The 27460-nt window shown below is 45.3% G+C and overlaps 1 protein-coding gene across 1 annotated transcript; it reads right to left on the reverse strand.

Moving 5' to 3' along the window:
- Positions 1 to 1392: 1392 nt before the first annotated feature.
- On the reverse strand, positions 1393 to 25179 carry Hsd17b3 (hydroxysteroid 17-beta dehydrogenase 3). The gene is made up of 11 exons (XM_057788086.1): positions 25038 to 25179; positions 23355 to 23401; positions 9385 to 9460; positions 7754 to 7861; positions 6630 to 6697; positions 6146 to 6181; positions 5259 to 5293; positions 4011 to 4092; positions 3804 to 3869; positions 2123 to 2272; positions 1393 to 1503 (listed from the first exon to the last, which is right to left on the reverse strand). The coding sequence occupies exons 1-11, from the start codon at positions 25177 to 25179 to the stop codon at positions 1393 to 1395; spliced, it is 921 nt and encodes a 306-aa protein (XP_057644069.1).
- Positions 25180 to 27460: the final 2281 nt, after the last annotated feature.

Below are 27460 nucleotides of genomic sequence, written 5' to 3' on the forward strand. Positions count from 1 at the left end.
AGGGGTTTGTTTCATCTTACAATTTCCAGGCCATACCCCAGCACTACAGGTAGCCAGGACAGGACCTGGAGGCAGGAACCTGGAGGCAGGAACTGAAGCAGTGACTATGGAGGGAAAATGCTTGCTAGCTTGTTCTTTGTGGCTTTCTCAGCCTGTCTTCTTATATAACACAAGGCTATCTATCCAGGGGTGGTATCAACCCCAGTAGGCTAGTCTCTTCCACATCAATAATTAATCAAGAAAATGTTTTACAGAAATGCACACTAACCCATATGATGGAGGCAAATCCTCAACTCAGGTGACTCTTGTGTCCAAAAACAAAAACAAAACAAAAAAAAAACCAAAACCTAACTAAATAACACAATTAACCCCTTGTCAATTTGACACACAGATGCATCACTATTAAGCCATAACCCAGGATATCTTGTTACTATCACAACACCAAAACATAATAACTCTAAAAGTCCCACAGTCTTTAAAAGACTCAGTGATTTAAAAATACAAAGTTTCTTAACCGTGGACTCTTAAAATAAAAGTAAACAAATCCAATAGTTTCTTATATAAACAGGGGAGACCAAGGGCACAGTTACAGGCAGATCAAAGCAAACCCAAAATTTAACTCTGTAAAAAGTGCAGTGTCCTACCTACGTCTGGGACTCACACACAATCTTCTGGCCTTCAAAGAGCTTGGGCAGATCCTCAATACTTCAGTTTATTTACTGAAGTAGGGTCTCCTGCTGAGCTCAGACCTCACCAGTTCTGGCTCCTATAACTGTACAGCTTCCCCGGGGATCCCCTGTCTCAGCCTCCTGAGTGTTGGAGATATGGACAGGCTACCAAGCCACCCTGGCTTTAGTGTGGGTTGTATGCATTCAAACCCCACTTTTTGTGTTTTATCCACAGACCCATCTCCCTAACCTCAGAGCGATGTCTTAAAACTTCTTTCGGCGTGTTTATCTTTACCGGCCCAGCCTTACAGAATCTACTATGAATGAAACAGATAACACCCGGTGCTCTCACAGTAAAAGGAAGGGGGTTGGGAAAGACAGGACACTGGCTTGACCCAACTGTTCCCCCACCCAGTCTCATGGACCTGCTTTTGAGAAGCCACATTTTAAAAACCATGCTCTGGACCCACTGAGGTCCTGGCAAAGATAGCAGCCCCAGGTATTGTTTGAGTTTTGAGTTCTACACAGAGTTATAAAGTGACCCTTTAGGTGAGATCCTTCTCAGTGAGACTTGGAAGTTTCTTTTCAGCACATTTATTACCTTTACAGGGTTTTTTTTTTTTTTTTTTTTTTTTTTTAGTGTTGCCTTTAATGCTAAGCCTCCCTTTTATAGAAACTATACCCTTTTATATAGGTATAAAACCACCCCCATCCCCCACTCCCTCTATCTGTTGCTGGTGTTGCACTTCAGATAATCTGAGTAGCCTTTCAGGAAAAATTTTTGGAAGGTGTCGCTGTAGAAGATTCTGGAAGGGATCAGGTTCAGCAGCATTGCCTGGAACAGAAAAATAGGAGTATCTGAGCATAGCGAAGAAATTATACCTCAGCCAGTCCTTGGAGTCAGTCATTGGAGGATGACTTTTTCTGACTACTATGAAGATCTTGCGACACTTTGCAATGGGGAACTTCTTAGACACCTGGGCTGTCCCTTTAAATGCCTTCTGAAGGACTTGTCAAATCACTCATGGGCTGACCACCCCACCACACCTCTTTGTTGCCCTATAGAGCATTGGCTATTTCTTCCTGAAACCCCATCTCCCAGGAGGCTTTTGTACTCTTTCCTTCCCTGTTTACTCATAGCTAAGGAAAAACGTCCCTTTAGAGGCTCAACTTTACTGAAACACAGAGCCAAGGGAGGCAGGGGTCGCTGCATGGAAGAGCCAGGTGTTCCTGTTTTTCCTACCCAAGAACTCCCAGGAGCCGCTAAATGGGGCCATTCTAAGTGGAGAAGTGGAGTCTCGAGGTTGTTTATAGGCTGAGGGCATCGGCCTCAGTTCTTACCACTTTCTCCTACTGCTTTCCCCGGCTGTATTACAGCTGGCTGGCCCTGTGAACTTGCTGTGAAAGAAAACGCACACCCTTCCTCCCTTGCTTCAAAAGAAGTCATTGATTACCAAGATTTCATGAGCAAGACAGCCACAGGTTTCATCCCCAATTGTGACGTATTTCAAGGACTCTTTAACAAACTCATCCGCAGTCTTGATCACCATGTTGGTATTTAGATGCTTTGTCATTGGGGTTGAGACAGCATAGGGGGTCAGCACCTGCAGAGAAAGATGAAGAACAGTACACAGCACTGTAAAGGCCATCCGAGACTGAGGTGTGAACGTACACTTCACCATCCATCCCCAGCTCCTTCTGCCTGTGAAACGCTCCAAGGTCCTTGATAAAAGATGCAAAGTTGGCACGAAACTGGAGAGCAGGAGGTTTGGTTGCTCAAGATGAGGCCTAAACTGCTCATCTCAAGGGGCTCAAATGCCCTTCAGAGCACACACGGCAACTGGGAGACTCATTAAACAAAGTGCAAGGAAGCAGTTAAAGCTGAAGTTCAGGACTGGGGATAAGCTCGGAAGCAGAGCGCCCGCATGAGGCCCAGAGTTCGCGTCCCAGCACTGCACACACAAATAAAAGGAACTCAGAATTGAAGTCCAGACAAACGTAAATCACTCAACATAATTTTGTCCCAAGTATTGCATTGAATGGACTTACAGTAGACAGTCAATCAGTCAGAAGTGGCGGCACAGACCTTTAGTCTAAGGCTGAGCGATGGAATTGGAAGTCCAAGGCCAACTAGGCTACTAGTAAAACTCTGTCTTGACAGACAGATTTATTCACGTTCCTTTGGAAATCAAATTTAATTACATACCCGATCACACACGTACATACCTGCTCACATATGTACATGCCGGCTCACAACATACATACCTGCTCACACAACATACATACCACGCAGCAAAGGGTCCACAGCATGTTTCCCCAGACAGCTCAGGCTAACCTTACACTTTCCGTGTAGTAAGGATCAGCCGGAACTCCTGATCCTCCTGCTTCCACCTGCTGAATGCTGAGGTCACAGGCATGCACCACCATACCCATTTTTATGCAGCGCCTTAGATAAAACTCGGGGCTCTGTGTGTGCTAGGCAGGCACTCAACCAACTGAGCTACATCCCCAGCTCCCACAGCATCTTTGAGCAAACACATCCATATGCAATTCCCCTCCTCAACCAACACCAGCACGAAGGGAGGCCAACAGAAGCAGAAATCTCAGCAGTGGGGGGGGGGGCGTGTAGAGACAGCACTTGGCCTGGTCTTGGTCAGGGGAACCCAGCAGAATCACTAGACCATCTTCACATGTACAACCTGCATTGCAAGGAATGATGGACCACCAGCCAGCATTGCAAGGGATGATGGACCACCAGCCAGCATTGCAAGGGATGAGAGACCACCAGCCAGCATTGCAAGGGATGATGGACCACCAGCCAGCATTGCAAGGGATGATGGGCAACCAGCTAGCATTGCAAGGGATGAGAGACCACCAGCCAGTATTGCAAGGGATGAGGGACCACCAGCCAGCATTGCAAGGGATGATGGACCACCAGCCAGGATTGCAAGGGATGAGAGACCACCAGCCAGCATTGCAAGGGATGATAGACCACCAGTCAGCATTGCAAGGGATGATGGACCACCAGCCAGCATTGCAAGGGATGATGGACCACCAGCCAGCATTGCAAGGGATGATGGACCACCAGTCAGCCAACTGGTTCCCACTTGGGAGTTCCCACACTGTCCGCCTCACCTGAATAATGATTCCTTTAGCTCTGTATTCCACATTCAGGGCCTTGGAGAACGTATACACGAAAGTCTGCAGTAAGAGAGAAAACACCTCAGGTCCTGCAGTTTGCTTCCTCCTGCCCTTATAGACGGGCCCCTCAGGTTCCCGAGAGTATCACAGACACTTCCTGCTTGGAGGAAGAGGAAGATACCCCGATGGCTTGTCACTCACCTTGGAAGCCGAGTACAGGGCATACAGAGGCCAGGGACAAAGGGCTGCCCCAGAAGAAATGTTCAAGATGAGGCCTTTCCGCCTGTAAGGCAAAGGAGCAAAGGCAGCACTGTTGGTTGCCCCATCCCACTGCAGCAAACACACCTGAGGGCTGGAGCTGTCAGAACCCACCCTCTAGGCTTCCGTGGCTCACAAGGGCTGGTTTTGCAAGAACTGTGAGGAAACATCCCCCAGGATCTCAAGGAGGACACTGCACAGTGACGTCACTCTGCAGTCATGTAGGGCTTGGTCTCCAAACAGGACCTCTGCTAGGGCAATCGTTTCCCTGCCAAGCTACGAAAACCCAAACTGGCTCAGACAGGAAAGGAGGAAGGGACTCTCCAGTCTCCACGGGACCACATGCCCTGGAACCCTTTGGGCTCATAGGGATGGTGTCATGTGATGGGATCCATCTTAAACGGGTTGTGCTCACTCCAACATCCCTGGGCTCTTCAGGGCTCTTGCTTATACTTCTTGAAATTTAGTTGGTTTTGTTTATTTCATTTATTGAGACATATTTATGTTGCAATATCATCCAGGCTAGCCTCGGCCTTACTACGGAACCCAGATTGGTCTTGAATTTGTGATGATCCTCCAACCCCAGCCTCCCTATTGCTGGAAGAAATTCGATTATCTTTAATATTCCCAGTTAGATGCCTGAAGTGGGGTGGCAAGAAACCGCAATACAAAGCTACCCCCTTCTTACTCTAGAAAAAATAAACTATCAACTATTTGCTCTTAATGAATAATGGGTGATGAAAACCAGCCCCTCGTGAGTGTTGTACTAGGGTGCCCCAAATATGGACTATTAGAGAGACTGGGGGCGGGCAGTTTCCAGAGGAATGGGGTACTCATTCCGACAGAAGATGGAATTCACAATAAAAAAGGACATGGTCTTGATCTGAGGCCAACTTGCGTCTTTTATGTTCAACATGAGTTAATTTTCTTTGAAAGCCAATGTGTTTTCAAACAGCTGTTCTCAATCTCCTTCTAAAACATGTTACACTTGACCTTCACATACACACATGTATGTGAAATGCTGGCCTGGCCTTCCCCCCGTAATCACTGTGTTCTCTCTTCATAGGTTTTAGCCAACCAACTGAAGCAGCAGCTTGATGTGCTCCCTCCACCACCACCAAGACTCCAAGCAAGGTGGATGCCAGGACAGGAAGCCACCTTGCTCTCTGCTTCTCCTGTGACAGGCCTTACCTTGACTCCATGTGCTTGAGAACAAGCTGTGTCATCTATAAGAGAAGGCCAGGGTTAAGCCTTGAAAAGGAAACTAAGCAGCAACCAACAGGGTCCTTGGAGGAAGTTGGGGAAGCTTAATCTTTCCAGAAGACCTTGAAAGTTATTGGCCACCTTAGAGGCTATACTGGCAACCTGAGAATCTGGCTAGAAGCCACAGCAAGCAACCTAGGCAGATGGCAAACCTAGACTATTCTCTAGGCTCTTTCTTAAAGTAGACAATCTTCCTTCTAGCATTCTGGAAACATGACTGACCCAAGATAACTAAACCACAAATAACAAGAGATTATCGGGCTGGAGTCCGCCCTCAGAGGTTAAGAGCCTGCACTGCTCCTCCAAAACCCATGTCAGGCAGCTCACAACCGTAACTCCAGCTGGAGCTGACACATATGGCATTCAGTGCACCTAACCACATGCAGGAAAACATATACACACATAATTTAAAAATAGTAAAATAATCAATTAAATGTTTTTTTTTAAAAAGAGCCTAATCCATAGATAACTTTGAGCTCAATTCAAAAAATACGGAACAACAAACACCTAGAAAACCCAGCCCTCTATCATCTTTTCTGACATAATAAACGTCCTTCTCTTAGAGACTACTAAACATTTATTAAAATATTAACTTTTAGGGAATTGCTTTGAAATCCTGAGGAAATATTAGTATCTTCAGGCCTAGTGCATTCTGAATGCAAAAATAGGGTTTATATACTGGAGAGAATGAACCTGTCTCTATGTTTTCCAGATGAGAGCAGAGGCAGACTGTGGCTAAGAGCAGTTTAGTTTCAGTTCGAGAAATGTTTCAGCCTCTGTGTTTTGGTGTGTTAGCACACATGTTCATCACGTACCTTGACTACAGAGGTGATGTTGCAGTGGATGAGACTCTGCAATAGATAATCACAGACAGAAGTCAGTCCAGTCCTCGGAGAATTGTCCTGGGAATAAGTTGGCGCTAACCAAGCACTGAATGCGCAAAAGCTGAGTCCCCGTAACCCCGTTACATGCTCAAGCTGCATTCTGGCTCCTAGCTGAGGCTCTGTGGCATTGTTCTGCCGTCCTGCCCGTATGTGAGCCGTGGCAGAAGGAGAGCAGCCTTGAAAACTCAGGATGGAATAGAATCATAGGTGGTTAGGAAGTTTTTGATGAGCAGAGATGAAAAGGCACATCCTTTGTGTAGAGTTCTAGGGTGAGGAGAAAAATATCAAGACAGCCACCAAGCAGCAGAGTCTGCCCTGACCTGGCTCTTGTCTCTCTTCCCTGAATCCTGGTGATCAAACCAGGGGTCCATACCTGTCTGAGAGACAAAAGCAGACACAAAAGGGAAAAGCTCACCTGGATCTCACCAGGAGTGTTCAGGAAACGGCTTGGGAGCAGGCTGGGGAGCATTCCAACATTGTTGACTGACAGAGAGAGGTAAAGGACATCAGAGCAGATGGGAAATCTTTCTACAGAAACATGCACAAAATGATTTCTGTGTATGGGTGCTCATTGCAACATGATTTAATAACAACAAGGGAATGCAGGTCAGGGAGGTGACCTAACGAACAAAGTGACGGCTACACAAACACCAGGACCTTAATTAAAATAGAAAAGAAAGAAAGGGGCCTGGGGAGATGACTCAGTGGTTAAGAGTACTGACTGCTCTTCCAGAGGACCTGAGTTCAATTCCCAGCAACCATGTGGTGACTCATAATCATCTATAATGAGATTTGGTGCCCTCTTCTGGTGTGCAGGCATACATGCAGACAGAACACTGCATACATAATAAATAAATAAATCTTTTTTAAAAAGAAAAGAAAGAAGAAAGAGAGGGAGAAAGGGAGGAAAAAAAGGAGGGAAGGACTCAAAATATAAGAATGAGAATAATAGAAGATATCTGACATTGACCAGTGGCCTCCATATGTACACAGACAGACAGATACACACACACACACGTCCATTTAGAATGTAAAAACATTAAAACTTGTGATAGGAGAGTTTTTTTTTTTTTCTAGAGACAGGGTTTCTCTGTAGCTTTGGAGCCTGTCCTGGAGCTAGCTCTTGTAGACCAGGCTGGCCTCGAATCCACAGAGATCCGCCTGCCTCTGCCTCCCGAGTGCTGGGATTAAAGGTGTGCGCCACCACTGCCCGGCGATACGAGAGTTTTTAACCATGCACCTGAGGGTAAGAACTTCCGATCTCTTTCCTCCACCTCCTGAGGGTTTGGATTACAGGTGTGCACTAACATGCACATGATATGTAAGGTGCTGGAGATGGAACAACTTGAAGAACTCAGTTATTGCCATCCACAAATGGATCACTAGGTTTGAACTCAGGTCATCAGACTTGATGACAAGTGTCTTTATGCATCAAGCCATCACACCAGGTCACTCCCAAAAGGGGCTTTAATAAATAGTCACTGAGGTGATTATCATATTTACATGGAAAATCAAGATTTGCATTTTTAATATACTTACCTAGAATTCCAATTTCTAAACCTTTAAGTTTTTCTTTAATATGGTCATAGATGTCTTCTTTGGTAAAATCTGCTTGCACAATCTTCACATGGCTTCCAGTGGTCCCCTCTGTATGAGAGACCACAGGTGTTTCTAGTAAGCCTGAGTACAATCATCCTTCTTGACCATAAAGTCCACAGCAATACAATAGATTTTGTAGGACTGGAGAGATGGTTCAACAGTTAAGAGTACTTTCTGTTTTTATGGAAGACCCCAGGCTGGTTTCCAGCACAAACATTAGGTGGCTCACAACTCCTGTAACTCTGGCTTCAGGGAATCTGATAGGCACTTGCACACACTAGCACAGACATACACACATAAACACAATTAAAAATTACAATGAAATATCTAAAAGAGAGTTGGGACTGTGTTTCTCAAAGTCATATCAAAATCATCAGGAATCTTGTTAGAGACCCAGATCTGCCTCTACCCCAGACCTACTGGTTCAGACATACTGGCCTGAGTCAGACTGGCCTACATAAGCCACCAGGTGATTGACACAAACTCAGGTTTGAGCCCCTGGAGGAGGGCTGTGCACACCCTCGGATGCTTTCATAGCTCAGCAGACTCAGGTCCCCTCAGCATAGACACAGGAGTCCTATGCTCCAGAATCCACGTACATGGCATCTTGTCCCCCACAATCCTGAGGGAGCAGACACTCTTCTTCCCATTTTCCAGAGCAGCAAATTGAGGACAAGTTAATGGACTAACTTGTCCACAGAACCTATTCTTCACTCCAAGTTCAGCGCCTTCTCTGTGGTTTTACGCTCACTTGCCTGGGGAAGGCCTTTATAGGCAGTGATAACAGCTGCAGGTAGAGGTGTCCCAGTCTCTCTCAGAAGAGCCTTGACTTTGAGTCTAGACCCAGCTCCTCTGATCAAGCAATCAAGAGACCTAACGTAAGAGTCAAGGATCCTTTAATATAAAAGGCATGACTTGCTTTCCAATAACATGACAAAAAGCACTTTTAACACCATAAGACACTCAAGGATGTCTTGGTCCTAATCAGAGTGACTTCTAATATCCAGATGCCAAACAAAAGCCAAATTCACCCGTTCAAGGGCAGGGAGCCTCCACAGTTTGATCGCACAGCCCCCACCCCCACAACCTTCTTCTATTCTGAACCTCCCCCAAAGAAACAAGGCTGGCCCAGGACAGCCTGCTGTGGTTTAAAAAGCCTTCAAAATTAAAGATTCATACCTTTACCTTGATACTTTAGTTAATTATTAACTATGTAATTATTAAAATTTAATATCTAAAAATAAGGATTATGAGCATAGAAACAAATAACAGACACTATTTCTGGCTTCGAAGGAAGGGACGGAAGAGGCAGCTAGGGCTCTGACTGAGCAGGGCTGATTCTGAGGGTAAAGGCCCAGAGAAAACTCTTCCTTTATCCAGGCCACAGAGTTCAGGGTGACAGCCTATGCCTTATACCTTGTCCTTCCCTTTGTACACTGGGCCCTTCTGTATACAGCGGACAGGTGGCAGCCCAGGCTTCCGGCAGCAGACGTGGCATGAACAGGCAGGACAGTGCCATGTTTGACCAGTTCCATGCATACACACCCCCCTTGCTGTGTGGGATCACTCACCAATCTCCTCTGCAATGGCCTGTAGCTTTTCCAGTGTTCGGCTGATAAGTACAACGTTGAGTCCATGTTTGGCCAGCTGCAGACAGGAATGGAAAAACAGAAAGATGCTAAGCAGACGGGAGGCCTTCGTGGTGTAGGAGGTCCTTCTGTCCCTGGCTGCACCATGAGTCTCCTGCTTCCCCTGGACTTCTATGTGATGGAGGTTCCCATGCTGTGAGTGAAACAGCCATTGTGGGTAAGGCTGAAGCCAACACTGTAGCTGTTGTAAGTGTTGCTGTGTGCCCATTGTATGGCAAGAGTCACTGTGAGAAGTCTTGACAGGGGCCGTCATCTGAGAGAACCTGTTTGGAACTGGTGGGGCTCCCTGTAGCCAACTGTGAAGTCTGGGGGCTGCAATCCTTACTTTTTGATAGAGACTCTAACTGGACTGGGACTTATTCACTAGGCTTAACTTGTTGGCAGGCAAGCCCCAAAGGTTTACTTGAGTGCTGGGATCACAAGCGGGCATCAGATCACTTGACTTTTCATGTGTGTGCTGGAATTCAATCTCAGCTCCTTCATGGCAAATACTTTTATGTCTGGGCTATCCCTCCATACTTTTGAAGTGTTACTGGGAGACCATCAGGGTAGCAGGGTTTACAGGCAATGCCAGGCTGCCCGACGCTGTGAGCTCTGGTTCCCCTCTGACAAAGCATCTCCTAGATCTACATGGCACCCAGAGACTCAAGGTGTGCATCAGAGACTAACCAGACTCTGGATATTTTCACTAATAGTACGCACTCATTTCCTTACCCTCTTTGGGTTCCATGGCCCCTGCTACACTTTCTGCAGTTCCACCAGGTTGAGTTCTACTCCCTTGCAATAAACCAATTCCTCAGTCACTCAGCCTGAGCCCCCTCCTCCTTTCTTCTTTGGAACTCTGATGGAAAACTATCCAAATCTATTTTCGCAAACTGCAATTCATAAAAGCCTGATAAAAATCCTTTGACTTTTGCAGCTTTTCATCCATACTTGTCTCAAAGGTGTTTACCTGGTATTGGTGAAACCAAATGTGAGTGTGTTTTCAAAAACCTTTTCATCTTCCTTACGTCTTCCTCATGTAGTAAGTTAGTTATGAGGGTGGATGTTTCAAGAGAGGTGCTAAAAGAGATATCACTGGCACTAGCAGGATGCTCAAGTGTTTGTCACATAAACATGAAGACCCGAGTTCAAGCCTCAGTGCCCATGTAAAAATCCAGATGCAGCGCTGGGCGGTGGTGGCGCACGTCTTTAATTCCAGCACTCGGGAGGCAGAGGCAGGTGGATCTCTGTGAGTTTGAGACCAGCCTGGTCTACAAGAGCTCCAAAGCCACAGAGAAACCCTATCTCAAAAAACAAACAAACAAACAACAACAACAACAAAAGCCAGACGCAGCATGACCAATAAACTCAGTGCAGGGGAGATGGAAATAGAACTATTCCAAGAGATAACATGGTTAGTCAGTTAGTGAGTTTCATGTTCAGCAAGAAGAGACCCTGTCTCCAAAATAAAACAGGTGGATAAAGGATACACTCAGCATAAGTCTCTGGCTTACACACACACGTGCATACACACGAGTAGCACATTCACCTGAATACACACAAAAGAACACAAACACACTAAGATGTAATAGACAGCAGATCATAAGATGATTTGAGAAAGAGAAAAAAGCCAATATTTGTGCTATTGTGGTACAAATTATACATTCACTTCTTGTACCTAGCTAGCACTGAGCTTCCAGGCCTTGCAACTTCCTGCACATTGGGAATGATACGAGTCTCTTTCCCATGCAGGAGAGGATAAGAGCATCATTCCACATGAGACAAAAACTCCAGGAACATCTGCTCCTTCTTCTGTCTTGGTCCCTCATTCCTAACCCCCTGAGAGTCCTGGAATATTCTAAATACTAGGTGTCTCTCCGCATGCCAATGACTCAGCTGCTGTCTGGAGACCCTAGAGAGCTTCAGGGTTCAGGATAGAAAATTGCCTAACTTTGGAGTGTTTGTGTTATAACAACAAGAGCAAATGAAAGCAATAAAGACCAACCAAAAGAAAAAGACAGCTCTAGTAAGTCCATCAAAATCAGCATTAAAGCAATTAAATATTGTTAGAAACAGACATCGTGAAAGGCTGACTCCTACTGGAGACACACCAGTCCTTGTCCTAGTTACCTAGATGAAAAGCTTTACACGGAAGAGGTAACACAACAGGGGGTAAAAATACACCAGCTCAGCTGGAGATTTTAATTGTTGGACGAAGCAATAGACATTTGGTAAGGAAACAGAGTATAGAAACCACACAAATAATAAGCTTCCTCTTATGAATCCATACCAATATGAAGCAAGAGTTCATCCTCTGACCGCTGTCTCTGAAAATCCTGGTAAGAGCTGAAGGAAAGACTCAAATGTTAGAAGCACTTGCTGCTCTTCCAGAAAACCTGAGTTTTCCCTCCAGCTCTAGGGGATTGTCTGCAGGCACCTGTACTCAGGTGCACACACCCTTTCCCGGGCACATAAACATAATTTAGAACTTTAACTTAAAAGTTTATACTATACATGTTTTATATACATAGACTTATATATAGTTAACATATTCCTTTTTAATTGGCACATAGTAATTTTAATGTGACATTTCAGTGTGTGTGCACAGTGTGTGTGTGCACAGTGTGTAAGGATCACTTTGTGGGCCTGGCATATCTGGCATCTCAGACACAGATCACTCATTTGTGTTTGAATATTCAAAATCCTCTCTCCTGTTTCGAAATAACCAATGAAGTTGTTATCTAAGCCCCTGAACATTTTAAACTCTCAGGCCACACCAGCACCACAGCTGGGGCAAAGAAGCCAGATAAAGAGTACTGGGTCCTAGCTTTTCCTAAAGTCATTAGCCCAAGTGCCCTTCTCTCCCTTAGAACTGAGTGCATGCAGGGCATGTGTACAAAGAGGAGATGAGCCTTAACAGCCGAAACCAGGCAGGAAGTGAGGAAAGACTCCAAAACACCTCTCCTCCAAAGAGCACAAGGACCTGCACAACAGTATGCAGGGCAGACTCCTCAGCCCTAAACAGCTGACCCGGGAACATCTGTGGGAGGCAGCAAACCTGCCAGGCAGAGGATCCAGCAAAGGGGAAAGAGACCAGCAGGGAAGAGAGGCTGCCATCCTCAGAGGATTGAGAGAAAACCAGAAAGGCTGTTTCTTAAAGCTGTGTTAAGTGTGTGCAAGTGCACGCGCATGCGCGCGCACACACGCACACACACACACACAAAGTGTTCTCAGAAAGGGAAGGTATTCTTGATTTCTTTGGAAAGGGGCAGGCAATTAGACAGTTCTAGCCAGGTGTGGTGCATATGCCTGCAAATCCCAGCACGTGAGAGAGCAGGAGGGGTTGCTGCAAGTGTGGAGCTAGGCTGAGCTGTGTAGCAAAACCCTGCCTTAATTAAAGTATACCCTGGGCTATACAACAAGAACCTGTCCCCTTGTTTTAGTTATTTTTAATTTTTACATCAAAAAAGAACATAGTAAAATAAAACAGGGCTGAAAAGACGGTGCAATGGGTAAAACCATTGCCCTGCAAGCATGGGAACCTGGGTTTGGATCAGTAGAAACGTGCGAAGCCAGACCAGGCAGCACACATCTCTAATGTTGCTCCCACAGCAAAGTGGAGATGGGTGGTGGAGAAAGGCAAAGCCCAGAAGCTCACAGGCCAGCTAGGCTGCCATATGGAGCAGGAGATAGCAATAGACCCTGTTTCAAAAGAAGAAGAAAAAAAAAAAAACCCGAGTGTTAATAATAAGGCAATAAAGATTAAAAACAAGTGATTTAAACCGTCCCACAGAAAGAATTCCAGGAACAAATTATCTTCTGGGTAAATTCTACCAAACATTTAAAAAAAAAAAAAAAAACCCAATCAAATTCCAAAATTGCATAATCCTTTAAAAGAATAAAAAGGAGGTCAAGTTCTCTCTTTTCATGCAGTGCCTATAACCTTGACACCTCAGATTCTCTAGAAGACAAACACCGTCATTTAGTCCAGCTGTCAAGCACGGGTGTCTGTGGACTGAGGAAAGCGTGGCTACATTGGGACCCAGGGGATGCTACAGTAGAGTGATAACGGGACACCATTTCCTGCAGCCACCAGGAACATTGCCTCCAGAATGGTACTGTTCTCATCTGCCACACTGTGGGGGGAGTAGCCCCCAACTGTTCAGATAAAGAGGAATAAAACAAATGACTTTGCATAGTGTTTTTTGTTTCTGGGATTCTCTGGCCATTAACAACCAAAATATGCATCAGTGTGACCACAAGCCAACTCTATACTATTTAAGGCTATAGTTCAGTGAATAGGGTCCTCGCTTATCTTGGGTACTGTCAGATCATATCAGTCTCATAAGAACAAGTTGGCAGTGGAGTCCAATACTGAAGTTCAATACCAGCCTAGCTGGCAGGCTTCCTGATAAGGTACACTTGGCCAACACTGTAACACAGACACACAAACATACATAGACACACACACATGCATGCACCCCACCACAAAAACAACTAAAGTACTTAATGGCCATCCCTGAAGGCTGGCACCAGACATGAGACTTCCTTGAGATAATCCACCCTGAGAACTGTTATGGAGAGCAGGGCTGTCCGAATATCTGTGCTGGAATCACAGCCTCCAAAGAGAGAATAGTCAAATATCCCATGTAAATATTCATAGATGAAACATAGGATGCCAGGCAGAGGCTTTTCTTGTGACACGCCCAAACAGATTGCAATGCGACTCTAGCCCAGGGGGACCACGATGACTGGTACCTGGGAGATTCTCATCTGTATCACCTCAAATATATTGACAACCAGGAATATGCATCTCCTGTACCACCTCCCTTCTCCTCAGAGGTCCAGTCCCTATCTCCTTTTGCCCTACATAGAGTCCAGCCATTTTGCCCTCTTGTGAGTCTCACACATGCATGGCTTAGGATAGTTTGAAATCTGTGTCCTTTTGCATGTTATCTGTCTACCTCTGCCAACTCACTGACTGAAATACCCAGCCTTCTGAAGGAAACAAGTCCTCAAGTTGAGCCAGGCAGTGGTGGCTCACGCCTTTAATCTCAGCACTAAGGAGGCAGAAGTAGGCAAATCTCCACGTTGGAAGCCAGCCTGGTCTACAGAGTGAGTTTCAGGACAACCAGGACTACACAGAGAAACCCTGTCTCAAAAACACAAACAGCAACACCCCCAATAAAGGGAAGTTGAGAGCAGGATTTAGAGACAGAGAGCCCTCACCGTTGCTCAATGGGCAGAAGCTAAATTACAAGGTAAATTCAGACACTAGCAGCCCTAATAATGCTAGATCCCCCTTCTGGGCATAGGATTAGACAGAAAGTCGCAGTCTTCTCTGCCCAAGAAAAGATGAGCATGTGCAGTGGTTTCTCTCCTTTTCCCTTTACCCAGAGCAGACTACCCGTGAGGACCGGAAGATAGAATTCTACCCGGGAAAGCACCCATCACTGAGAGCCCTCTGAACGTTATCAAGGCCCTTTCCTACTGCCAGCCATATTCTCAACATCTGCATCTACACATAACTAAGAGTTTTCATTTTAAAAAAGATTTATTCATTTTTATTTAATGTGTTTGAGTTTTTCCTATTGTTTCCTTTATATCTCTTTAGACCAAAAACACCCAGAATCATTACCACCCCTCTGGGAAATGCAATTTAAAGTAAGATTTTACCAACCAGTTTTAGCTATAAATATAAATATATAAAATATATTAACAAAAATAAAATATTAATTAGGGGGGAAAAACCCAAAACCCAGAGTGGTGGCAATTCTGGGCTGAGGATGCCGTGGAGTCCCCACCCCCGCCAGAATCTGTCACGAATGTGACTTAAGAATGAAGGACTTTTGTCTCCCCCGTTCACTTCATCAGCTTCCTGGAGGGGAAGTTGTCCATTAAATGGAAAACAATTTGCATTTCCAGCACAAAGGGTGCTCTTTGCCTGTGGGCTCCAGCCTCTCCTTGGTGGCGCCTTTTTCTGGAGAGAGTTTCCAGGCGGCATGTGAAGTGGTCTGGGCCAAAGTCTGGGCAGCATTGTCCCCTTTGTGTGCTCAAGCAGGACTCAATCTTATTTTGAGAAAGTCGGGGCTGACAGGCCCCGTATGCGGGTCTTCAGCCCCTTTTCAGAGAGTTAAGCCCCCAGCAAGGCCTTTCCCATAATGCACTGCCCACCGGTCCCGGATCTCTGCCGCAACTGCAGGACTGAATGGGAGCCTGGGTCAAGGAAGGTACTTGTGGCTGCTAATCTACACGCGGGGGTGGGAATAAAACAGGGCTGCTTCTGTGTGGGAGAGAATAGAAGACAGGGCTGGAATTCAGGTGCAGACAGAGAGCCACAGAGGTGGAAGCCCACCCTCTGCCTCCCAGCCCAGCCCCTTCCAAAAGTATTTTTTGTTTTGTTTTGTTTTGTTTCCCACCTGCTTTGGTTGATACTTGAAATTCCTTGGACAGGAGGCAAAGCCTCCCCTACCACTTTAAAGGTGAATGCGGATTAAACTTAAATGAGCACAGAATAGGCTTCCGGAAAGCCGGAGAAGCGCGTTCCCCCGTTCCTGCCTTTAAGCACTCCCTTGAAACTTCCAGTTCTTTAATTAAGATGGAGCAGCGGATAAATCAGAAATGTGAACCAAATCCCAAGGAAGCTCACTTTCTCTGATTAAAGGATCAGAAGAGGGGACGTCTAAGGACAGAGTATGTAGGCAAGGCTGGAAGAATGTAAGGTGCCTGGCTGTGCAAGCCCAGGGACCTGAATACCCAACCCCAGGCCGCATGACGACAGCGATGTACATCTGTAACCCGCGAGCTGGGGAGGCAGAGACAGTTGAATCTTCAGGACTAGCTAGGTAGCTCCAGGTGCAAAGGGAGACCTTGCCTCAAACGAATAAATAAACAGACAAGTAACATTTTACTTATTTCAGGGACACCATTAGAGGAGACACAGTTATCAAGGTCAGAGAGTCTTCGGGAAGGAAAAATAACACTTCATAACAGAGCTGGAATGCAACATTTCAGATTCCAACTGCTTTTTGCTAGAGTAATAATAATTGTCAATGTATCATCAAACCCAGTTTCTTTGATTTAATTTTTGTATTTTATTTTATGTGCATGGGTGTTTCCTGTCTATAAGTGCATCATATGCATAGGGTACCCATAGAGCCAGAGGGAGGTGAGATCCCTTGCAGATGGAGTTACAGTTGTGAGCCACCATGTGGGTGCTGTGAGCAGCCAGTGCTCTTAACCACTGAGCTCTCTCTCCGGCCCCAAGCCTGTTATTCCTATGCTATATTTTGACATCCAAACATGCCAAGATCAACACCAATATATGGTGTAAAGAAACAAAAGTAATGACATGTATGGTAATAGAGGAAGACAATGATACCAACCTCTAACCTCCACGCATACTCACATGTGTCAGCACATTCATGTACACATACACACACCCCACACACAGGTAATAACTGTTATGATTAGGCCACAATATGGCTGACACATCTGGGTTCCATGGCCACCAGGCTTGTCCCACAGGCAACATGGTTGCATCACCTACGTATGATGCAACTGTGTGAGCTCTTGCCCACATGCGTGAGCTCTGTCATCTGCATATGATGTAACATGTCATCCCCTGTGCGCCTGCACTAGGCAGCCCTTAAAGGCTGGAAGTGCCATCTTCAGCGCTCTCTCTCTCTCTCTCTCTCTCTCTCTCTCTCTCTCTCTCTCTTTCCTCCCTTCCCCTCCCCCCTCTCTCCTCTCTCTCTCTCTCCCCCCCTTCCCTTCTCTCTCTCCTCTCTCTCTTTCTCTCTCTCTCTCTCTCTCTCCACCCCTCCATGAATAAACTCCTAAGCGGGTTTGTTGCGTGTTCCATGTTTCCTTCTCACTCACTCCAGGTAATTTCAATAACTACTCTATCTCAAGTACACACCTTAGAAAAAGTACTATGACCTCAGCCAAAAACAAAAGGTTTAGTGGAGATGAAACACATCTGGTTAGGTGACTTAATATGTAGCTCTAACTGGCAAACCCCCAGCAGTAGCAAGGAGACAGAGGCCTTAGTGGGGGCCAAGTAGAAAACCTGGGTCCCTTCCCCAGCTGCTAATGTGCCGTCAGTATAAATCACATGAACAGATTTAAGTAAGACCCAAAGTCTCATGACATTTTACCAGAAATGTCCAGGACATAGTTTAAAAAAAAAAATTTACCCAACATACAAAGAAGTTTAAGTAAGAAAAAAGATACTTAGATGCCAATATTTTAGAGTTCTCTGACAAGATTTTATGGGATTTTTCTTTTGTTTTATGTTGTTGTTTTGTTTTTTGAGATAAGATTTCTTTGTGTACCCCTGGCTGTCCTGGAATGCTCTCTGTAGACCAGGCTGGCCTCAAACTCAGAGATCTGCCTGCCTCTGCCTCCCTACTGCTGGGATTAAAGGCATGCGCCACCACTACCCACTTTTTTTTTCTTTTTTCTTTTCTTTTCTTTGTGGTTCTCTGACAAGATTTTGAAGGATAAGAATATTTCACAAGGGAACTGGAGAGATAATTTTAAAAATTCTGAATTCAGTTCCCAATACCACACACTAAGCAATTCACAACTGTGACTCCAGGGGATCTGACCCCTCTTTTGGCCTCCTCGGGTACCCACACTTGTGCAGTGCTTACAAACACACGTGTGGCGTGCATACATACACAACTAAAAATAAATCTTTTTAAAAGTGCCTTAAAGAGTCCTTGTGGGCACAAGAAAAACAAAATTTCCAGGGGAAAAGTCCTATCTGTTTGGTGGAGCGGGGGCAGGGTCATGTGTAGCCCAGGCTGGCCTCACACTCAAAATGATGTTCTTGAATTCCTGCTCCTCCTGCCTCCACTTCCAGGACAGTAGAATTACAAACACGACCGCTATACCACTACTTCTGCATAAGCCACATTTCACTCAGTGGATGAGCTTCGAAGAATGAGGGCTTTTCTGGCTGGTTTTGACTGTCAGCTGACACAAGCTAGAGTCATCAGAGAGGAAGGAGCCTCGTTTAGGAACTGTCTCCATGAGATTCAGCTGTAAAGCATTTTCTTAATTAGTGATCAGTGTGAGGGGCCCAGTCCATGGTGGGTGGTGTCATCCCTGGGTTCTATAAGAAATTACGCTGAGCAGGCCATGGGGAAGCAAGCCAGCCAATAAGCAGCATCCCTCCATGACCTCTGCATCAGCTTCTGCCTCCAGGATCCTTCTCAACTTGACTTGCCAGACTTTGTTAATGCCCCATGGGAGGCCTTCCCCTCTCTGAGGAGTAGACAGGAGGTGGGGGGGGAATGGGAGGAGCAGGAAGAGGGAGGGAGGGAGGGGAAACTGGGATTGGTATGTAAAATGAAAAAAAAGTTTTTAAATTTTAAAAAGATAATTTAAAATAAACTTTAAAAGTAAAAAATAAAAACAAAAATAAAAAAGAAGAGACCAACAGCCAGGCACCTTTAATCCCAGCACTCAGGGGACAGAGGCAGGTGGATATCTGTGAGTTCTAGGCCAGCCTGGTCTACAAAATAAGTTCCAGAACAGCCTGTTACACAGAAAAACCCCGTCAGAAGAAGATGGAGGGGGGAGGGGAAGGGGGCAGTGATGGTCAGAGGCAAGCTCCAGATACCCACGTATCTGGCCAGTTCTCAGCCATGGAGTCCTGACCACCCGAGACTGAACCCCTTTCTTTGGAGCAGCTGTCAGCAGGAGAGAATAGACTCTGGAACGGAGAAAAGCCTGCATGAAGAAAAGTTACAAGCCTAGGAAAAAAAATTTTTATTAACTTTTTAAAAGAACACAAGGGGGGGCTGGAGAGATGGCTCAGAAGTTAAGAGCATTGCCTGCTCTTCCAAAGGTCCTGAGTTCAATTCCCAGCAACCACATGGTGGCTGACAACCATTCGTAATGGGGTCTGGTGCCCTCTTCTGGCCTGCAGGCATACACACAGACAGAATATTGTATACATAATAAATAAATATTAAAAAAAAAAAGAACACAAGGAAATATTAAAAAGTGTGTACAGCAGAAAAAAACAAGGATTAGTCAAGGACAGAACAGAATGTCAGGACCCAAGGCTCACAGTAGAACTCTCTGGTGCTGGCAGTGACTCAGAAGCCCCAGGAGGATGCATCCCTTGGTCAGAATCGAAAGATCCTGTCGGAGTGAGGATTTCCAACCCCACCCAGCCCACCCAGCCCCCAGTTCGTGAACCTTTCTTTAAAAGATGGTAAAGAAATGAGTAGCTAAGGCAGCGCTTGACTTGGGATCTCCTCTAAGTACCAAGAAACGAAGTCAGGTCTGTGCAGAGTTAAGGAAAGAAGTCTGAAAGAATCCCAGTAGCTCAGAGTTTTAAGCCACTGTTGTGGTTTGAAATGGACCCCACAAGCCCACAGGAGTGACACTATTAGGAGATGTGACCCTGTTGGAGGAAGTGGTCACCGGGGAGGGCTTTGAGATCTCAGATGCTCAAGCCACACCCAGTGTGGCAATCACTTCCTGCTGCCGGTGCATCCAGATGTAGAACTCTCAGCTCCTTCTCCGACACCATGTTTGCCTGCGTGCTGCCATGCGATAATGGCCAGAACCTCTAAACTGTAAGCCAGCCCCAATTAAAGGTTTTCCTTTATAAGAGCTGTCATGGTCACAGTGTCTCTTCACAGCAAGAGAACCCTGTGACAGTCACAGACCTCAGTCAGTTTTCCGTCACTGTGACAAACAACTTAAAAGGCAGCGGGGTTTATTTGGACCCAAGGTTACTGAAGTTCCTGTCGGTGGCCATGACCCCTCTGTTATGGACCCTCAGTGACTGAACTCAGCAGGGGAAAGCTGCTCCCTTCAGGGTAGCCGGGAATTATGAACACACCTCAGAAGCCTAGCTCCCTTCTAGAGGCTCCACAGCCTCCCAGCACCACCACAAGCTGTAAATGGGCCTTGAAGGGAAAGTCAGGCTCCAGATTGTAGCAGTGAGAAGGCATCCTTTATATTGGGGGTGGAGGGGTGGTGTGGGATGTATGTGTTGTGGTATGGTATGGTGTGCGGGGAAGCAGGGAAGGGTTCGTGCGTGTGTGCACGCATGCATGCGTGCGTGTGTGTGTGTGTGTGTGTGTGTGTGTGTGTGTGAGAGAGAGAGAGAGAGAGAGAGAGAGAGAGAGGGAGAGCATGTGTGAAGATCATTGAAGAACCTGCTGGAGTTGGTTCTTTCCTTCTATCACAGTAAGATTGAACTCAGATTTTCAGGCTTGGCCGCTGAGCCATCTTGCCAGCCCTGTCTTCCCCAGTTTTTGATAGCAAAAGATATACCGCTTTCGAAAGCAATTGCTGAGCCCTCTTCCTATTCTCCACACTCAAATGTGATCACTCATCATCTATCAAGGGCCAGCCAATGCTTGTGAGGACATCCTTATATATGAACTAGGGTAAGAACGAAGAACTCTTCACATCTGATCAAACAGACCTGGGCAGACAACCAGAGGTCACACATTTTCCGCTAGGCACAGAGGCTTGAACTATGAGTTCAAGGCCAGCCTGGTCTACAAAGTAGGTTCTAGGACAGTCAGGGCTATCTAGTGAGACCCTGTCTCAAAATAAAACAAAACAAAAAACCCTTTAGCTGGGCAGCGGTGGCTCACGTCTTTAATCCCAGCATTTGGGAGGCAGAGGCAGGTGTGAGTCTGAGGCTAGCCTGGTCTACAAAACTAGTTCTAGGACAGGCAAGCTACACAGAGAAACCCTGTCTTGGGAAATAAATAAATAAATAAAAAAGGAAACAAACAAACGAACAAAATCTTAACCCTTACTGTGAAAACAGCCAAAGGTGTAATTTTCAGCATGTAATGTACAACATGCTGTAGACTGGTTCCTGAGGGTGGAGCCCATGTTGTGGGGTTAGTGCCCTGAGATATGCCCAGAGAGCTTGTTTCTGGGGACCCACTGAGACGCTCTTTGTCTGTAAACCAGCATGAGGACTGAGCACTCAGCATGTGGCCTTCGAGCCTCTAGAGCTGTGAGGAATGTGTTGTCTGGGCTACCCAGCCTATGGCAACATTTGTGTGATGGCTGGGATCAGCTAGGACTTCAGAGTTTAATATAAATCTCTACAATTCACTGAGACCGTGGGAGCCTTTACTGTGCCCACAGTCTCCACAGTCACTGAGAGAGGTGTTTCCAAGTTTATAGAGAATGAAGAAAAATTAGGAGGTAACCTAAACCTTTTTAGTGAGAAAAACATGGCTGAACTACAGGCCTTCATTTGAGAGAGTATTACACTGCCACTTCCAGATAATGTTGTGGAGGGCTGGGCAGATGGCTCAGTGAGTAAAGACTTGGCAGCAAGCTTGATGACTTGAGTTCAATCTGCAGGACCCATTTGGTGGAGGAGAAAATTGACTCTGCAGTTGTCCTCTGACCTCTACATGCCTGCCATGGCGTGCACACATGTGAACACAGGCGCACACACACACACACACGTGAAAAAATAAGTAAATAAAATTTAAGGCAGTATTTTTATAAAAGAAAATGCTAATAACTATCACATTTTAAAAATTATATGTATAACCTGAAATTTGAAAGAAATTTATGAGAAACTGAAAAGTCTGAGTATCTTTCTGTCTCCCTTGTTCAGGAGGACTCGTTCCTCTCATTGGAGGTTTATAATATTCTCTATAAAGATTTGCATACTGTTTCTTGTGCATGTGTGATATGTGTGAGTATTTAAATATGCATGGGCTCACCTGTGTGTCAGGCTAGCATGTTTTTGGGGGGCTTAAGTTTACATGGGGTGTCTTCCGCAATCATTCACTTTATTTATTGGGAGAGCATCTCTTGCTGAACCCAACCCCCACTGATTGTCTGGTCTAGTTAGTCAGCTTGTCCAGGGGAATTCCCTGTCTCTGCCTACCCAGTGCTTTGAAACAGAAGCTATACATGATGCATCTAGCCCACACAATAATCTTTGAATCGGCATGTTACCTCTTTGTATGGGATAAATAAAAGGGATTATTTGTTTATTTATTTATTTATTTATTTATTTATTTATTTATTTATTTATTTATAGACAGGGTCTCACTATGTAGCCCTGGCTATCCTGGAACTTCTTCTGTAGCTCAGGCTAGCCTCCTGCCTCTGCCTCCCAAGCGTTAGGATTAAAGACCTGCACCATCACACCAGGCTGAGTTTACATTTTTAAAGGTACATTTAAATATCTAAACACCATGGCACAATTGCAACCCTAAAACGTTGAATGCCCCATAAATCCCTAAAGTCTAAATGAAGGCACAGCCACTGGTCTGCTTGTTTTAGAGAAGAGACTGGAGAGATGGCTCAGCACTTGCTGCCCTTCCAGAAGACCAGAGTTTGGTTCCCAACACCACACTGATGGGTCAGAACCACCTGTAACACCGACTCCTCATCTGCACACACAAATGCACATAAAACTATTTTAAGTTTCTAAAGAGTGAGATTTTTTTTTTTTTTTTTTTTTTGGGTTTTTTGAGACAGGGTTTCTCTGTAGCTTTGGTGCCAGTCCCGGAACTAGCTCTTGTAGACCAGGCTGGCCTCGAACTCCCAGAGATCCGCCTGCCTCTGCCTCCCGAGTGCTGGGATTACAGGCGTGCGCCACCACCTCCCAGCTGAGAATTTTTTTATTGGGCTCTGACAGTAAAGACAGTATAGTTCTTAAATAAATGTCTATGACTTTTGTACTCAGGAAAGTGACGAGTGGGGTGGGTGTCCCATGACAACAAAGGAGAAAGCTTCAAAACTAGGCTGGTGGAACTTGCCTGAGTCCTAGCTATTTAGAAAACCAACGCAGGAGATCCATTTGAGATCAGCCAGTGAGACATAGTAAGACCTAATCTCCAAAATCCAAACCACAAAAAAAAAAAAAAAAAAAAAAGCGGCTACATCACCTCAAATGCATAGGCTTTCCCGATGCCATCTCCTGCTCCGGTGATCACTGCAAGAAACAGCGACAGACTTGAAGCAACAGAACGGTGCCTCTCTCTCTCTCTCTCTCTCTCTCTCTCTCTCTCTCTCTCTCTCTCTCTCTCTCTCTCTGCTACAGTCTCCTGTACAACTCAGTCTAGACCTCACACAACCACAAAGCCACGTTTCCCCACTCCAGCTTTGGTCCCCCCCCCTTACAGAACTCTTGATGTGAAGGGTTTTTCTGTCTGTTTGGGGTGTGAGGGGTTGTGTGTGTCATTTTCAGAGGGATCTGTGTATCTAAGAAAACACACTCTGAAATGCAGCAAAGTCTAAATCAATAAGTATTTTATCCAGGTTTCTTAAGGTTTGGGGTAGTAGCACAAGCCTTAGCACCTCCAGGGCAAGCAAGTGAACCGTTATTGCTTCACCCTGCCCAGTGGTTACCCTAAGAACATCTCAGTGTTCTGTCTGAGAAGTGAAGTCTGGACCCTCCCTTCCTTCACCCTACAGGACAGCAGCCCTCAATGCCTGGGGAAGATATGAAACCTAGCAAAAAGGACACAGGAATGAGGGGTGCAGAAACCCAAGGACTTTAGACAGCTCATCCTCAATACCACTATCTGTTAGTACCCAACAATCTCAAAGGCCTTTACATCCTTCCTTCCTAAAATTGGAGAGAGAATGCCACAATTCACTACACATACACCTGCGACTGACCTTGGCACTAGCAATTGAAGGGCACACTTTAAAAAATGCCAACAAAAAAAAAATCTTTTAAGTTTATTGAGCATGGATCTCATGATATTCTCTCTGTGTGTTTTCCAGCCTTATAACTGGGTTTTTTGTACCCTCCTTGAAATATTTTCCCCCGCTGGCTTGTCTGTGCCTGAAGACATTACATATTTGTTCATGATAACATTATGCATTCTTGACTCCCAAACAAGCTAAGATTATATTTTTCACTTTGAAGCCACAGAGTCTCTGGCTCCATTTTAACTGCTTTTGGGGGAGGGTTCTTAGAGGGTCTACATGGGCAGCGCTTGTTGAGATGTCTGGTAGCTCCAGGCACATGGGCATTTGATTGTGCACAGCAGGATATTCGGATCTAGAGCACACAAGCCCAGGCAGCTTAGTAAGGTTACTAGAGGCAGCAAACACATGTGCATACATGTATAAGAAGCATCAATTAGAAACTCATGGGTTCATCCTAAACAATTTCCCATATAGTCATTTTAACAAACACCTATGACAAAGTTTGCAAAGTTGACAAGTTTAGTGAAGAAGGGCATGGGATGTATAAAAAATAAATTAACATTTGCACTTCAAATTTTTTGAAATACCCTTTAGCAAATGGATGCACACCAGTCCAGGGTTTAGAAATCTGTAGATGAAGAGACAGGTATTTCTGCCTCATTTATTATTTGTATTACCAGAAAAATTCCAATAAGAAGAAAATCTAGAAAAGTAGCAGACACATGGGTGAGAACTGAGGGGCAGTCTCCCTCCACCATCTCCTGACCCATGCCTTGGTGTTCAGATAGTTCTAATTCCACTCGGGCTGTCTAGCCACACCATTGCATTTATGTGAAGTCTCAGATGCATTCTGAGACATAAGAATAAAAAATAGGAGCAACCAAATCAGTATGGCTTAGGGGTCTTCTTACCTGCCCATTGTCCCATTGATAGCAGAAAAGACCTTGGTAAAACCTTCCAGAAGCTCAGCAAGAGGTATCGGGAAAGCCTCACACACTTCAGAAGGCAGAGCAGGCACACAAGCAGCCCCACAAAAACAAAGAGCTGCTCCATGGTCTTTCCGTGGCTGTCTTGCTGGAGATGCTGGCTCTTGCCCCCTGTGTACCTCCCAGGACAGGCGGCCTGGGGACTTGCCAGATCTCCTTCCGGGAGGCACTGGGTGTGTTCCTCAAGATTAGAGTAACTTCTCTATGTAACCTTGTGATTCGCAAGCTTTTGAATCAAGTATTCTTCATAATATCTTTACAGTATGCTTGGGCTTTTGTGACAGTGGAGTTTTTTTTGTTTTGTTTTGTTTTTTTTGTTTTTGTTTTTTCGAGAGAGGGTTTCTCTGTGGTTTTGGTGCCTGTCCTGGAACTAGCTCTTGTAGACCAGGCTGGTCTCAAACTCACAGAGTTCTGCCTGCCTCTGCCTCCCAAGTGCTGGGATTAAAGGCGTGCGCCACCACTGCCCAGTTACAGTGGAGTTTCTGAGTGAAAGAGACAGTAGACTTGCATAAAAGCAAAACCCAGAGAAAGGTAACATGGCAGGGATACTAGGGTCTGAAGTCTCCAAAGAGCCTTGGTCTTATGAGTTGGTCTCCAAGGGTCTCTGTATTAAAAGCCTGATCCCCATGGTGTTAGTGATGTGGGGGATGATGGAACTTTTAAGAAATGGGGCCCATACTTTGGAGATAAATGTGGCAGTTTCTTAGAAAATTGGGAATCGATCTACCTCAAGACCCAGCTATACCACTCTTGGTCATACACCCAAAGAATTCTCAATCATATCACAAGGACACTTGCTCAACTACGTTCATAGCAGTTTTGTTCATAATAGCCAGAACCTGGAAACAACCTAGATATCCCTCAACTGAAGAATGGATAAAGAAAATGTGGTACATTTACACAATGAAGTATTCCTCAGCTGTTAAAAACAATGACATCAAGAAAACTGAAGGCAAATGAATGGAACTAGGAAAAAATTATTCTGGATGAGGTAACCCAGACCCAGAAAGACAAACATGGTGTATACTCACTTATAAGCTGATATTAACTGTAAAGTGAAGAAAGGCCATGGTACAATCCATTGACCCAGAGAGGCTGGGTAACAAGGAGGGTCCAAGTGGGGGAGACACATGGTTCTCCCTGGGAAGGGGAAATAGAGAGATCTCATGGGCGTACTGGGGGCAGGTGGGGATAGGAACATGAGGGCTTGGGTTGGAAGGTGGAGGGGAGAGAACTGAAAGAGATGACTGGAAAGAGGAGGCAGAAACCTGGCACAAGGAAAACTCCTAGCAATCTGTAAGAATGACCCCAGCAATAGTAAATACATAGCCTGAACTGACCATCTGCTGTGACCCAGCAAGACTTCCAGTGGAGGGATTGGAACACCAGCTGAGCCACACAACCTTTAACCCACAGTCTGTCCTGCCTATAGGATGTGTAGGGGAGAGGGGTCCAGGATAAGGGTGGCTCAGAGATTGTGGGAAATGACTGGTCCAGCCTGAGACCACAAGAGTGAACCCACCCCGCCACGACCTGGAGTGCTACGATCTAGAGACCTAGAATAGAACCAAAGACGATTGGAGGAAAAAATGCCAACATAATGACACCTAACAATATTCTGCTGTACTCATAGATTAGTGACTACCCCAATTGTCATCAGAAGCTCAAGGTTGTCACTGGCTACATTGTGAATTCAAGAGAAGTCTGGGTTACTTAAAACTGTCTGAAAAGAAAAAGATAAAATAAAATGAAAGGAAGGAATAAAAAGAGGGAAGAAGGAAGGGAGGAGGGAGAGAAGGAAGAGGAAGAAAGGAAGGAAGCTACAAGAACACAACTCAGGATCTTACTGAGATCACCAACTTAGTGAGCAGAGCAGACATCCTTTCTGGTCACAGGTTCAGGAGAAACCAGTCCATTTTCCCCATTTGGTATAAAAGTAACTGCTGGCTTTTCACAGACAGGTGTTATCATGGGGAGATTCGATTCTACTGTTGCTAATTACTTCAGAGTTTTCAATCATGAAGGATGCTGAATTTTGTCAAAACCTTTTTTATATCCATTGAGATGATTATGTAACTTGTCTTTATTCTGCTCTTTAGGCTCTATTACATTAACTCATTTGCTATTCCAGCATCCCTAGAGTGAAACCACCTTACTCCTGAGGTTTTAGCTTTTTCTTCTGTTATTTAACTTGAGTTGCTGGTGTTTTACTGAGGATTTTTGCATCTGTGTTTATCAAGGAAATGTCTGTAGCTCTCTGTGTGTGTGATATCATCACCCAGTTCTGCCATCAGAGTGACTGTAGCTTCCTTCCTTCCCTTCCAGTTTTGTGGGATAGTATGAGAAAG

This window comes from Chionomys nivalis, chromosome 13 (assembly GCF_950005125.1).
Source record: "Chionomys nivalis chromosome 13, mChiNiv1.1, whole genome shotgun sequence".
Classification (NCBI taxonomy): Eukaryota; Metazoa; Chordata; class Mammalia; order Rodentia; family Cricetidae; genus Chionomys; species Chionomys nivalis.